The following is a 12,992-nucleotide window of genomic DNA, read 5'->3' as shown; positions in this document are numbered from 1 at the left end:
GAATGCTCTCTAGTACTTAAAATGTGTTGTTTCTGTGAACATTCCTGCTAGTAAACTCATTTGTAGAAAGCAAACACAAAAAGGATGTGAAGACACAGCCAAGCAAACTTAATTTTTAATTGAGTAAGTATTTACAGAATTCTCTTTGCATTATTCTCCCAGCTTTAGTACCAGAACTCTCAGCCAGATACACAAGGAGAGGAGAGGGTGTCATCCTTGCACCTTCCGTTAGCTGTAAAGGGAGTTATTCAACTAGTGTGTTACACATAGGGCTAAAATTTGTTCTAAGATGAGCAGACATGGTTCTCACCGAGGGTGCATACATTTTGAGGATAAAGTAAGACCCATGGGAGCAGAGTATATAATACCCACTTTGCATAACTTTTCCTCTAAGCAAAATAATTCTCAATAACTTCCACTGTGCCCATAGTTGTTTTACCAGGCCCTGCGTAGTATCAGTGCATTGTCTTATGCTTGCCATAATGTGGGCCATTTATATTCCATTTATTCAAATTTGTACTCAAATGTCTAGGCTTTTTGCCAAGCTCTAGAAATGTCATCAGAAGCCTTTTGGCAATTGGATCCTACTGTATGCTGAGTTCATATACTGATGAAAAGTAGGGCAATGGTAATTTTTTTTTTAAACCACTCATATCCATTCCTGCTGGAAATGTACTTGATTTACGGCCCTGGACCTTAATAGTGGTCAAAACTCTCTTTTAAAATTATTTAAGAAACCTTCCTCTCTTCTTCCCCAAAACCTGCACTGTGTGTAATGGGTTTATAAAACCTGTAAGGTTCCTATAATGACTAAATGGTGTGTGCAACATGTTGTCCCCTTCTTTGGGTTGCTGTGGTAACATCACACAATTATAGGATGATCAGTGGGTCCATTTATGCAACCATTTATGTATACAAAATGCTTTGCACTTTATGAGCATTACCAGAAGTAATTAATTCAAAACAAGCCCCCTCCAATGAGAGTGCTTGTTTGAGAAAGGACTACGTAAATATTCCAGGATCTAGGTTAAATATATGGCTTTCCTATACATGCCCCTCAACACACACATGAAGTGGGTGAAAAATTCCAAATTCAAGTCTTCACAGATTGTGGGCTTAAGTTCAGGACTAACTTTAATTTTTTAACAACAGAAATGCTATAGATAATTGTATATAACAGAAACACATGTGGTTTAATAGCAAAGCCACATCTGGAAAAGCCTACATTTAAAGATTGGGCTGACACAGTTTTTCCACTTTGCCAGCCAAATGAATGCGGTTGAAGCGTGCCATACATAACTGCAGCAGCCTGAGGATTAAGAATAAAAACACTGCTAAACCCTTTGCAGTGTGAGCATCAGAAAATTGCAAGGCTAGGGTATGTCTGAGATAGTAAGCCCCATCAGATTTCATATGTCCAGGAGGATATTCTAATTCAGTGAAGTATTGGACTAAAAGCACCCTTATTTGTTGGGAAGGTGTTTGCAATTTAGTGGCATTATCTTTCATTAATTTCTTATTTCTACTTGGTAGAAGCCACAGAACAAGGATATTTCCTATTAAAACTTGCATGCATAGCACACCTCTTTGGAACAGCATATGCCTCCAGTGCTCTTCTGCATATCACCCACATTCCCCAAGCACTTACTCCATGGACTGCAGCCATATAGGAGAGAGAGAGAGAGAGAGAGAGAGAGTGTGTGTGTGTGTGAAATATATTATAGGGGAGTGTAAAAACACACAAGTGTGCAGTTTTAAATGCCCTTATAAGCCGTTTATTAAACCTCAGAATGATTTGCATGATATTGAATACATTTTAGACAAATAATGTTAAACACATTCTGTAATCAAATTGATCAGTCTGAGGTATAATAGAGTGTACCTTGACATACCTTGAGGGGAGGGGGGTGGACTTTGAGAGACTAAACACTGCTGAGTAGCTTTGTTACCCTTTGAGTATGTGCAGTTTGCACTCCCCTTTCCTCACTCTGCCCCAGCTCATCTACCTCCCAGCTGCTTGGTCCCGTTTTTTGTCACAAATGGCATGTGCTGCAGTAAGTATTGCTGAAACTTGGTGGGGCAATGCACATGACTGGAATGTTAACATTCACTGGCTACAGCCTGTTTAAAGAGGATACAGTGGGTAGCAAGGGTGGAGATGGCACTCATCATTCCTGATTTAACTGCACCTCTCACCCCTTTGGGGTGTCCTCAAGGGCACCCCCCCTTTGGTCTCAGGCCTCTAGCTATCATCTGTCTTGGAGCAGAGTCCTGTAACTCCCTCCCTCCAGACCTGGATCTTAGGCTGCAGAATTGTGCAATTTACTGTGATTATCTCAGCAGGTCTGACTTTAGTTCAACACCTACAGTCCCATTCTCTTCCAGGACAACAACAGGGTTAACCAGTGATTAGCCAACTTTCATAAAGCAAAGTACTATTTATTCAGAACAAAAGCATTACAGAGAAAACATATCTTAAAAAATAGCTTGTTTGCAATTGTAGCTTACCAAGCTGTCATCCATCTTCCACGGGAATGCCATGATAGGAATAAATGTCTAGCTAAGCACCTAACTGCTTTTGTGTAAGTTCCAGTTCTTCTTTGAGTGGTGGTCCCAATGGGTATCCTACACATGGGTATGTATGGTGCCATGCACCCGAGCCTGGAAATTCTTAACAAGCGGTGTCCATTGGCCCCCACATACGTAGTTGTTCTCCTTGTGCTCCAGACTGAGAGCATAAGAGGCAGTGCAGGTCGATGCCTCTCCAGTTCCTTTTTATTGCTGCATGGCCTGAGTCAGAGTCATGTGTGTCCACAGATTTCTCTAGCTTCTTTTTTATAGCCTGTAAATAGATACTGTGAATATTTTTTATATTAGCATAGTTAGAGTTTTTATAGAATAGTTAGTACAGCTTGTTTTTTCCCCTTGCTGGGTAGTCCCTGTCCACAGTCTGGGACTATGATCAAGAATTGCATCTCTTACCCTTGCTCCTTCTCCATGAGCAATGACCATAAACACTGCCTCTACTGTTTGGGTGAGATGAATATCTCTGCAACGTGTAGTATCTGTCATTAATTTTCCCTGCAAACATACAAAGCTCATGAGCTTCAGTTGGGGAAACACCTTATGGAGAAGACTGAGACCTCATTCTGATCTAAGCCAGGGAGACCCCCATTCCCCCGTAGACTGTCCAACTGACAAGCAGCGCCTTACCAAGCACAAGCTTGGGAGTAAAGCCTAGAGCTGCTAAGCCCAAGGACTCATCCATAGAGTAAAGGGCACTCTCAGGGTTACAAGGACAGATCCCCATCAGGTCTGTTCCTATGATATGCATCCGAAGAAGTGGGCTGTAGCCCACGAAAGCTTATGCTCTAATAAATGTGTTAGTCTCTAAGGTGCCACAAGTACTCCTGTTCTTTTTGCGGATACAGGCTAACACGGCTGCTACTCTGAATCCTATGAGAAGAGATCCCTCCCCATACAGGGCAGGTGGGCCTTTTGGCATGGGTCCCAAGAGCTCAGGACCACACAAGACCCCTCCATACAGAAGGATATGAAAGAGAAAGAGGATCCATCAATTCCATTGCAGGCTCCAACTCCTAAATATCAAAATTGGCATCCACCGGCTCCATCCAAGAATGCTGGACCATGTTCTTTGATAGTAGCAGCCAATCCTATGAAGGACCAGCTGCTCACAATGTCTTGGGATACATCAGAACCATTGGTCCCAACCACCAGAATGCCCTGAACACCAGGACCTATTTGACACTTATGTCTCACTGAATGATATCTTTATCCCTTACTCTCAGTCCCCTCTCCTCTCTGGCCCAGTCCTTCTGAGGGACATTGCTGAGGACAAAACTACTTGAGGAACACAGGAACTATCTCTGCCTCAGCCTTCAGGCAGGAGTGTTCATCTCCGGTACCATCAACCCCACCAGTGGAGCAAGAGCACGTTTCCAACTTGGACGAGTCTGATGCTCCGGCTGGTCCTTTATCTCCTCACAGAGAGATGAGTCCTGACAGGGAGTGGGAGATCCAAACCAGATATGACTTTCCCAGGAACTGCCAGTACCCAATGCCATGAGGTCCCCCTCAACCAGTCAACCCTGATAATGGCCCTACTGGGGTCCGTGGGACGCATATGGCAGATGTCCTGGGTCCGTCCACAAATCCTACCAGACTTCTCCCACTTGGCATCTGCTGGTTCCATCTGAGTGTGAGGAGGAGGAAACTGATACAGATCCACAGGTGCTGACAGTACTGACAGGGATCTATCTCCTCCTTGTCTCCAGGCAAAGCAATCAATCCATCCCTGCTGTCTCTGCCAGATGATCATAGGCAGTACCAGGAGCTACTGCAGAGGATAGCAAATGACCTTCAGATCCCACTAAAGGAGGTCCAGGATTCCCAACACCAGCTACTTGACATTCTGCAACATCCAGGTCCAAGCAAGATGGCGCTTTCAGTTAATGAGGCCAACATGGAACCAGCCAGACTGGTCTGGTATACCCTAGCCTCTTGGGCCCCCACACCTCGAAGAGCTGAGAGATGCTGTTTTACCCTAGCCAAAGGAGCAGAGTTCCTTTTTTCACCCATCCAGCACCCAACTCACTGGTGGTGCAGGCAGCTACGGACACAGCAAGGTCACAACATCCTAAGACCATCCCAGCTGACATGAACTCAGAGACTGGACCTTTTGGGAAGAAAGGTATTCTCCTCTATGAGCCTGCAGTTCCATATCGCTAACTATCAAGCCTTGTTAATAATATGTTTTCATTACACAGGGTTACCTATAAATACGGTTTTGTAGGTTTGGATATTTTTTACCAATGGGATAGAAAATGTTAGTCTGAAATCATTTATAGCACTGGTATAGCAGTATTGGAGAAAGACAACTATTCTTTGCAGTAAAAGAAATGGGGATTAGATGATAGCAGTAGAGTAAAATCTACTGAAGAAAATTAATTTGAATTTATAGTAGTTTTCTTTTCCACAGATCATTTTGCAAGTGAACCAGATTGAAACCAGATTTAATTGCTTGGACTCTGTTACTTGTAGCTATATTTTGTTCACCAAGTTAACTGGCTAAGCCTGCAGTATGCTCACAAAGTACCCATTGTATTTTCCCGCCCTTCTAAGGGTACGTCTATACTTACCTCCGGGTCCGGCGGTAAGCAATCGATCTTCTGGGATCAATTCCGGAAGTGCTCGCCGTCGACGCCGGTACTCCTGCTCCGCGAGAGGAGTACGCGGAGTCGACGGGGGAGCCTGCCTGCCGCGTGTGGACCTGCGGTAAGTTCGAACTAAGATAGTTCGACTTCAGCTACGTGAATGACGTAGCTGAAGTTGCGTATCTTAGTTCGAAGTGGGGGGTTAGTGTGGACCAGCCCTTACTGGTGGACAAAATCATGAGATTGCATTCTGACAGAAGTTAAGGCAATGACCTTTTAAAGCAAAAATTAAATTAATTAATTATAAGTCATGCTTGGTGATCTGAGGGGGAAAACAGTCAGCTAGGTTATAAGCATCTGCAATAAAAGGCAAAATTTAATCAATGATCTGGGTTGGAAAAACAAATGAACAAAGAACAGAATGTGTGTCGTATACATTTTTACTTTGTCTTCCATTTGAATTTTTTGTTCAAGTTGGGGTTCAGCTCTTGGGCTCTCCTTGATTATTTTTAAAGCAATATTTTAATGCTAAATGCTCCTTGGCTACAAAATGGGGTCCCACTGACTTCAAAGGGAATTATAGTTCTGTGATCTTGATGTTGTAAATATGTACATATGTTATAGGTGGGGCTGATAGCACCGTCTGTTTTGAAATTTGCCCAACACTTCCCATTATGAAGACCTTGTTAGTTACTCATGACTTTGCCAAACTTTAACTGTTTGAGCTGAAATTTTCCATGCTTGGTGTCTGCGTCAGGCTGAATTTTTTAGGAAATTTCAGCTATAACAGTTTGGCCATTTTCAAGAATGAGGCTAGGGAAAAAACACATTGCTTTGTCCAAGTTAAAAACTTCTTGAAACCTTTTATTTGAAGCATGGATTTGAAATTTGGCTGGGGCATGGCCTTTGTGTGAGGGATATGCCTTTTTCCATCCATGTGAAAATCTGCCCAAATTTGGCCAAGTTATAAGCCTTTGAAAAACTGCAGTTTGCACATGCTCAGTAGAGACTCTTTAGTTTTCTCAGCTGTCTCAACGATTCTGTCCTCACCGGGCACGTTCTAGTTTGGTGCAGCAGGAGGCTGAGCAGGACTTTCCCTGCAGTTACAGCTCAGGGTTGCTGTAGGCCAGTGGTCCCTAAACTTTTTACCTCATGCCTCCCCTTACTTCTGTCCATGCCCCACTCCCCATGGCACGGACAGAGGTAAAAGGGCTGAGGCTGGGGTCACAGCTGGGGGCAGGAGCGGAGCCTTGGCCAGGGATCGAGGCCGGTGGCCAGGGCCCCGTGCGTGGGGCCAGGAGCAGAGCTGGGTGGCGCTCCCACCTTTCCACCTGTGGGGGCCGGCCTGGACCCCAGCTGTGCCCCCCAATGTTCCTCTATGCCCTCCTAGAGAGGCCCACCCCACATTTTGGGGACCTCTGTTGCAGGCTGTGCCAGGCCCAGTCACCTGAAGTGCGAACGGAAAGCTTATTTCTTCTGTACTCTCAATGACCACCTGTTGGGCCCTGGCAGTGTGGAAGAGGAGCCTGCTTGATTCTAGTACAGAAGGGACAACAGCCAAATCTATGGGAGGGGTGGGTTGATTCAATTGAAACAAGGAGTCTGCAAGGGGGTGGGGAAACTAGGAGTTCAGTCTGGCAGGGGAAGGGGGGAAGAGGTAAACTTAGACTGGGAGTTGGAGTGGGGGAGACTGGGATTGGTTGAGCAAGGAGATGAACTGAGATGTGAAGTCTGAGGAGTGAGACTGCCTGTGTGAGGAGAATGAGACCAGGACAAGGAGCCAGGGGTAGGGAAGAGACAGCATTGGAACAGAAACACATTGGAGGAAATGGCGCAGAACTTAAGGGGTCAAAGTTTAGGGGGAATGGTCAGAAGAGTCTGTGCCCACAAGAGAACACTGTCCTCAAAGCTCTGGAGGGGAGTGTGCTCTAGTGGGTACAGACTCTTCAGCCTGTTTACCCCAGACTTGGCCCCTTCTCCCCTGTGAGCTCCAGCCTGTCCATGTTCCAGTCCTTGTCTGGGTCCTGGAGAAAATGGTGGTTTTACTAAAAGGGTATTTTCTGTCAAATCATTCTGGTGGAAAATTCCCAATCAGCTCTAGTTACAATCTAGCATTAAAAACCTATAGTAATTACAAAATAAGAAAACACTTCCTATATTACTTGGAATACAAGGGCTACTTCCCTGTAGGAGTAAAATGGCCTCATGAAAGAGATCAAATGAAAAGTCCTGCCAATCTGAGCCTTCAAGGTGAAAGATACTACAAAATATCAAATAGCTATCTCCAGTGTTTCCAAGTGCTGGCAGGATTGTTTCTTGGGGATCAGAGCCAGTGCACTCTGTGATGTTTTACCAGTGGTTAGGGAAGGGTTAACAGAATAACCCAATATTCTCATAATACACTTTTCATAGAGCATATGCATATTTACCTACCTTTAGTATTAGTTAGTGTATAAATAGGTAGGTGATGCTTTCTGATATTATGCAGACAATATTGAGACTTTTGAGAGTTGTGGCTCCACTGATTCTTCTTGCACTTGTATCTCTTACATTAAGCTGGCTAACTCCCATGAAAAATTCCAGTCCACCTGCCAAAGGCTGTTCTCAGGTATGCCTGTCAATGGAGTTGACAGAGCTAATAGAGCAAATTTGGTGTGTTTTGAAATAAACAATGTTTTTTGTTTTTTACAATTCTAGCTGTGTACCGCAGATATTTTAGTCCCTGCTACTTATGAGAAAGGAGTAACAGATGTTTTTAATGCTTTCTTATCTCTAACCCAAATTACATTTACAGTCTTGTCTGGAACTCTGAGGAAACAAGATAATGTGTATTTTAGTCTTACAGTCTCCTTACTTAGCCCAAACATAACTCACTCCAGAGACACTCAATACATTGCAGTCATGAGCCTTAAACATGGGCAGAGAGAAAGAGAAAGAACACATATGGCAAGTGTCGCAGAGTGGAGCGAGTGGCAAGGGGAGAAGTTAGTCAGCCTGGCCCTCCTTATGTTGTGGTGCTGCTGCTGGTGGTTGTAATAGTTACTATTTGTATTACATTTGCATCTGAATGACCCCGTGAGGATCTGGCCCCTTTGTTACAGGGACTGTACAGACATATAGTACAACAGCTGAGAGATGTACTAAGTGTTTGCAATCTAGATTAAGACAATATGCAATGGGTGTTTTTAGCAGACAATGGAAGAGTTGAGGGAGGGAAAATAGGAACAGCAATGGGAACACAGGCTTACAGTGACCAATTAAGCACCTCAGGCTTTGTCTTCACTACCCGCCGATCCGGCGGGTAGCAATCGGTTTTTCGGGGATCGACTTACCGCGTCTAGTCAGGACGCGGTAAAATCGATCCCTGATCGCTCTGCCGTCGACTCCGGAAATCCACCTCGGCAGGAGGCGGCAGCGGAGTCGGCGGCAGCGCGGCAGCGGTCGACTTTCCCGCGTCCTCACCGCTAGGTAAGCCGACCTAAAATACGCAACTTCAGCTACGGTATTCACGTAGCTGAAGTTGCGTATCTTAGGTCGGAACCCCGCTGCAGTGTAGACCTAGCCTCAGTTTCCCTATCAGTACAATGAGGATAAGAATACTTACCCACCTATCCCCTAAGGCTGTTGTGAGGATAAATTAGTTATGTGTTCAAAGCATTATTTGAACATTAAAGTGTGGTAAAAATGAGAAATACCAATAATACCCTTACTTTTACAATTAGTCATCCATTTGGCTGTGCTAAATTTCACATATTAAATCTGTTGTGTGTGAGGATTAGGAAGGGATCTTTTATTGATCATACTCTCCCTTTCCCAAGTTTTGTCTACTTGATTGTTTTTGAGATATCTTGTTTGTTTGTTGTATTTGGTACCGGGGGGGAGGGGGATGCATCTGGGAGTCTGGCGCTGTTTTTTTAATTTAAAAAAATTAACTATATAGACCACAGGCTGTATATCAGTGCAGAATTTGGTCCATATGCTAGAAATAGTAGTCTTGTCATCAAAGGCCTCATTAACTATTTCTCATCCTATGCCAACACACAAAACTATTGCTCACATCAATAACCACATGTAGTCCCCATGAGCTTCTATTGAACTATAGGGCTGTACTGTTTCCTTTATATTTGTAAATAAACCTCAGGACCAAGGCTCTTTGATGCAGGAGCTTGCACCAGTGAAACAAAGCTTCCCTAAAGCGATTTTTAGCTCACCAGTGGAGTATTCCCCTTACTCAAAGGAATTCCCAGGAGGCCTATCTTATCCTATCCAGGTTCTTGTACTGTCTTCATCACTATAGAATCTGAGTGCCTTCTAGTAGTGAATTAAGTGATGTGACCAACATCATATGTAGTTTGTTCTTTCTCTCATCCTCTCCCCAGTGGAGAAGTATATGTTTAGTGTAGTGTTTTGATTTGGTTGTGGCTCCTTTGTCTCTAAATTGGACTGTGGGGCTGGCCCAGGAACCCAAGGATCTACAAGGTTTAATGGTGACTTAAAGTCCCATTTACACCCCTCATCCATTTTCCTGAGCTGTGCTGAGCATGGTCCTAAGATTCTGGAACAAAAACTACATGAAAGTAAGGAAATAAATGAAATATAAGAGCAGTATGAAAAAAAAAGAATAATTTGTGTTGCGTTAATAAACTTCTCCTGGTATCTGAATGAGTCTTTTGTTAATAAAATAAGAAAAACAAACCAAATAATAATGTATTTATTTTATTACTTATTAATTACTTTGGAGTAGGAGCTGGACTGTGCTTTTAGGAGGGTAGAATTTATTTCAACATTAAACAAGTAAAATAGCATCACAAATCATTTGATAAAAATTCTATTGCAATGGAATTGGACCCAAAAAGCAAGGTTATGATGAGACTCCAAATACTGAACTTTAACAGCAAGAACAAAATTTAATTTCCATCAAGCACATATGTCTGGGGGGGAAAGCATTGGGGATACAGTCATTTGAGTTGCCACTTCTGAGATATAATAATTGTGGGATGAATCTTGTAAAAATGAGCTAGCCCCAAGAAAATCCATTAAAACACAAAGAAGTTGAGGAAGGAATCTTTAGGCTCAGTATGCTAATAGGGTAAGTCAGTGGTATATTTGTTGACTCCTGCCTCTGCTCCACCAACAATACCAGTCTTGGTTCCCATTTTTGCAAAATTTTCCAGAAAGCACCTTTACACTTGTTCCCGTGCTGCAGCTCCTGCCTGAGAGGAGCTCTCCATAAATAACTGAAAAGGCACCACATTATTCTCCTTCAGCTCTATCTGTAATCCTAACGCACATGTCTGGTCATGGTAAGGGAGGCAAGGGTCTCGGAAGAGGAGGTGCTAAGTGCCATAGGAAGGTATTGAGGGATAATATCCAGGGCACTATAAAACCATCTATTCGCCGTTTGGCTTGTCGTGGGGGCGTAAAGTGCATTTCAGGTCTCATTTACGAGGAGACTCGGGGAGTACTGAAGGTATTTTTGGAGAACGTGATCCAAGATGCTGTTACTTACACCGAGCATGCAAAGCGGAAGACTGCGACTGCCATGGACATTGTTTATGCCCTGAAGCTCCAGGGACGTACTCTGTACGGATTTGGAGGCTAAACCTGTGCCAGTAACATCTAAATCCCTCCTTAAAAAATTCCTCTGCTGTGATTTCAAATAAAAAGCTCAACAGCTGGTATGCTAGGACTACTGCCTATCACACTGATCATTAACTCATTGTTTCCTTGTGTTCTTATTTGTCTGTTGTATCCACCTGTTGTCTTTCTTCTATCTAGGTTTTAGCTATTAAGCAATTTGGGACGGGGAACTGTATGTTCAGTAAATGTTTGTACGGTGCCCAGCACATCTGAGATCCTCAGATGAAAGGAGCTGTAGAGTTGCAAAGTATTATAATTCCCAAATGCAAAAGAGTAAATTAACCTTGAAGTTGGTTAAGGAGATCTTATTAAAGTAGGTGTTTCTGTGTCCATGTCTTGAAGCTCTCCATTTACTAAAAAACAACATTTCAGGCAGACCAGCAAGTTTAAAATAATGATCGCAAATGTAATCAAAAGGAAGTTAAAGAATAGTTTCCCTGTAATGTGAGTAGATTATGGTAGGTTATTTTCTTTCTCCATGACATGATTTGAGTCTGCATGAAGAATTTTTCTTTCAAGTCAATAAGCTTCTTACTATAAGATGCAGCAAAAGCCATGCAAATCTGATGATAAACATTGGATTTACTTTGCAGGTTGATCATTATTGCATGCCCTTAAATTATTCAGACAATTGTCAGAAGTTAACACATCTAAAGAATTTTGCATTTGGTTATGAATTAAAAATGGACACTGAATAACTTTAAATATCTTTTGTCTTCGGGAAAAAAACTAGTGTTGATGTTTGAATTTCATGTGTGGTCAAATTAATAAACCATTTCAGGAGCTGAGTTTGTTTGAAAATCTGCCCCCAATTGAGGGTGCTGAGCACTTAAATGCATCCCACTTAGGGTGACCAGATAGCAAGGGTAAAAAATTGGGGCGGGGGTGGGGGGTAATAGGCACCTATACAAAACAAAGCCCCAAGTATTGGGACTGTCCCTATAAAATCAAGACATCTGGGAATTCTAATCCCGGGTGCTGAAGTTGTTAACAGTTACCAGAGCATGAAGCTCAGAGCCCGTAAACCCCCCTTAACCTATGGATGTAAAACAGAGGAAAACCACAATGGGTATTACAATACCATATCCTGAAGACAGGGACACAATGACAAAAACTCAGGATACCGACAGGGACAGTGGTGAAAATCAGGGGCGCTGGACACCAGACAGGAACTCAGGAACTGGGTATTCTTCTCCTTCTGGACAGGTCCTCTGGGCAGGTCTTCTCCCTCTTGGGCAGATCTTCTCCCTCAGGTAGGTCTTCAGTGCTTGCCCACGCAGTCTCTGCTTGACCTCGTAGTCCAGTGCAAGTATGCGCTCACTAATGGTGTGTAGCAGTTGAGTGCAAGTATGTTAATAGAGACCAAGAATCCAAAGTCCTATGAGTGCTGGTCCCTCTGGGGCTCCTGGCAGCTAGCTGAACTCTGTGGGACTCTGGCTGTCTTTCAGAAGGACAGCCCTGAGTGACAGGCGTGCCACTCACTAAATAACCTGCAGTTGCTAGGCAGATTATGGCTGTCACATGACTCTAACTGCCCTGACCTTTCCCCTCCTTGATTTGAAAAAGGCTGAAAGGGCACTAAATCATCTGAGGAGAAGGGTATCCAAGATGGAGGCTTAGCTGTCCTTTTACAAATCCAAGATGGACATTACATAAAACAGGTCAGAAACAGATTTACCCAATCTGTGGGATTCTGTGCTATAACTCACAGAACCTTTAAGTCCCAATGTTCTAGCTGATAGTTCCACAGTCTGCACTTGAACTTTGAGGCCTCAACTTTCCTTCTGTTGCCCCCTTTGGCCCAAGCAGTTAGCCAATATTTGGGATCTTGTGGGTTGTTTCCATTAGGAGGAGAAATTGATTATGTGAATCAAGTACTTTTTAGGTGCAGTCCTTTTTATTTACGAAGAATCTACACAAAATCCTGTTTCCCTAAATACAGGAGGAACAAACAAGAGGGAACAGTTTCCTTGCTTACAGTTCCAAACCTCTTTCCAGCCAGATTCTGCCCAAAAGAAGCTCTGTCTCTTTTGACTTCTTCCTAGGGCCAAGTTAAAAGTGCTTCTCTAGCTGTCTCTTGGCTCCCCCCACATCCTGTTTGCTTTCCTGTTGGTGTTCTGCTTCTGTCTCAGATAGACATACACACAACTGCAATCTAATCAAAGGGGCATTTAACTG

General features: G+C 43.4%; 1 protein-coding gene across 1 annotated transcript; it reads left to right on the top strand.

The window, feature by feature from the left end:
- The first annotated feature begins 10,464 nt into the window (after positions 1–10,464).
- Positions 10,465–10,776, top strand: LOC135879948 (histone H4-like). Its single transcript, XM_065405989.1, has one exon. The coding sequence runs from the start codon at positions 10,465–10,467 to the stop codon at positions 10,774–10,776; it is 312 nt and encodes a 103-aa protein (XP_065262061.1).
- Positions 10,777–12,992: the final 2,216 nt, after the last annotated feature.

The sequence above is a fragment of the Emys orbicularis genome, chromosome 6 (assembly GCF_028017835.1).
Source record: "Emys orbicularis isolate rEmyOrb1 chromosome 6, rEmyOrb1.hap1, whole genome shotgun sequence".
Taxonomy (NCBI): domain Eukaryota; kingdom Metazoa; phylum Chordata; order Testudines; family Emydidae; genus Emys; species Emys orbicularis.
The sequence above is the reverse complement of the archived record's forward strand: the minus strand, read 5'-3'. Positions and strand labels throughout refer to the sequence as shown.

Bases quoted from the DNA above. Each gene is read 5' to 3' on its own strand.
- LOC135879948 (XM_065405989.1), top strand. From the start codon at position 10,465: ATGTCTGGTCATGGTAAGGGAGGCAAGGGTCTCGGAAGAGGAGGTGCT.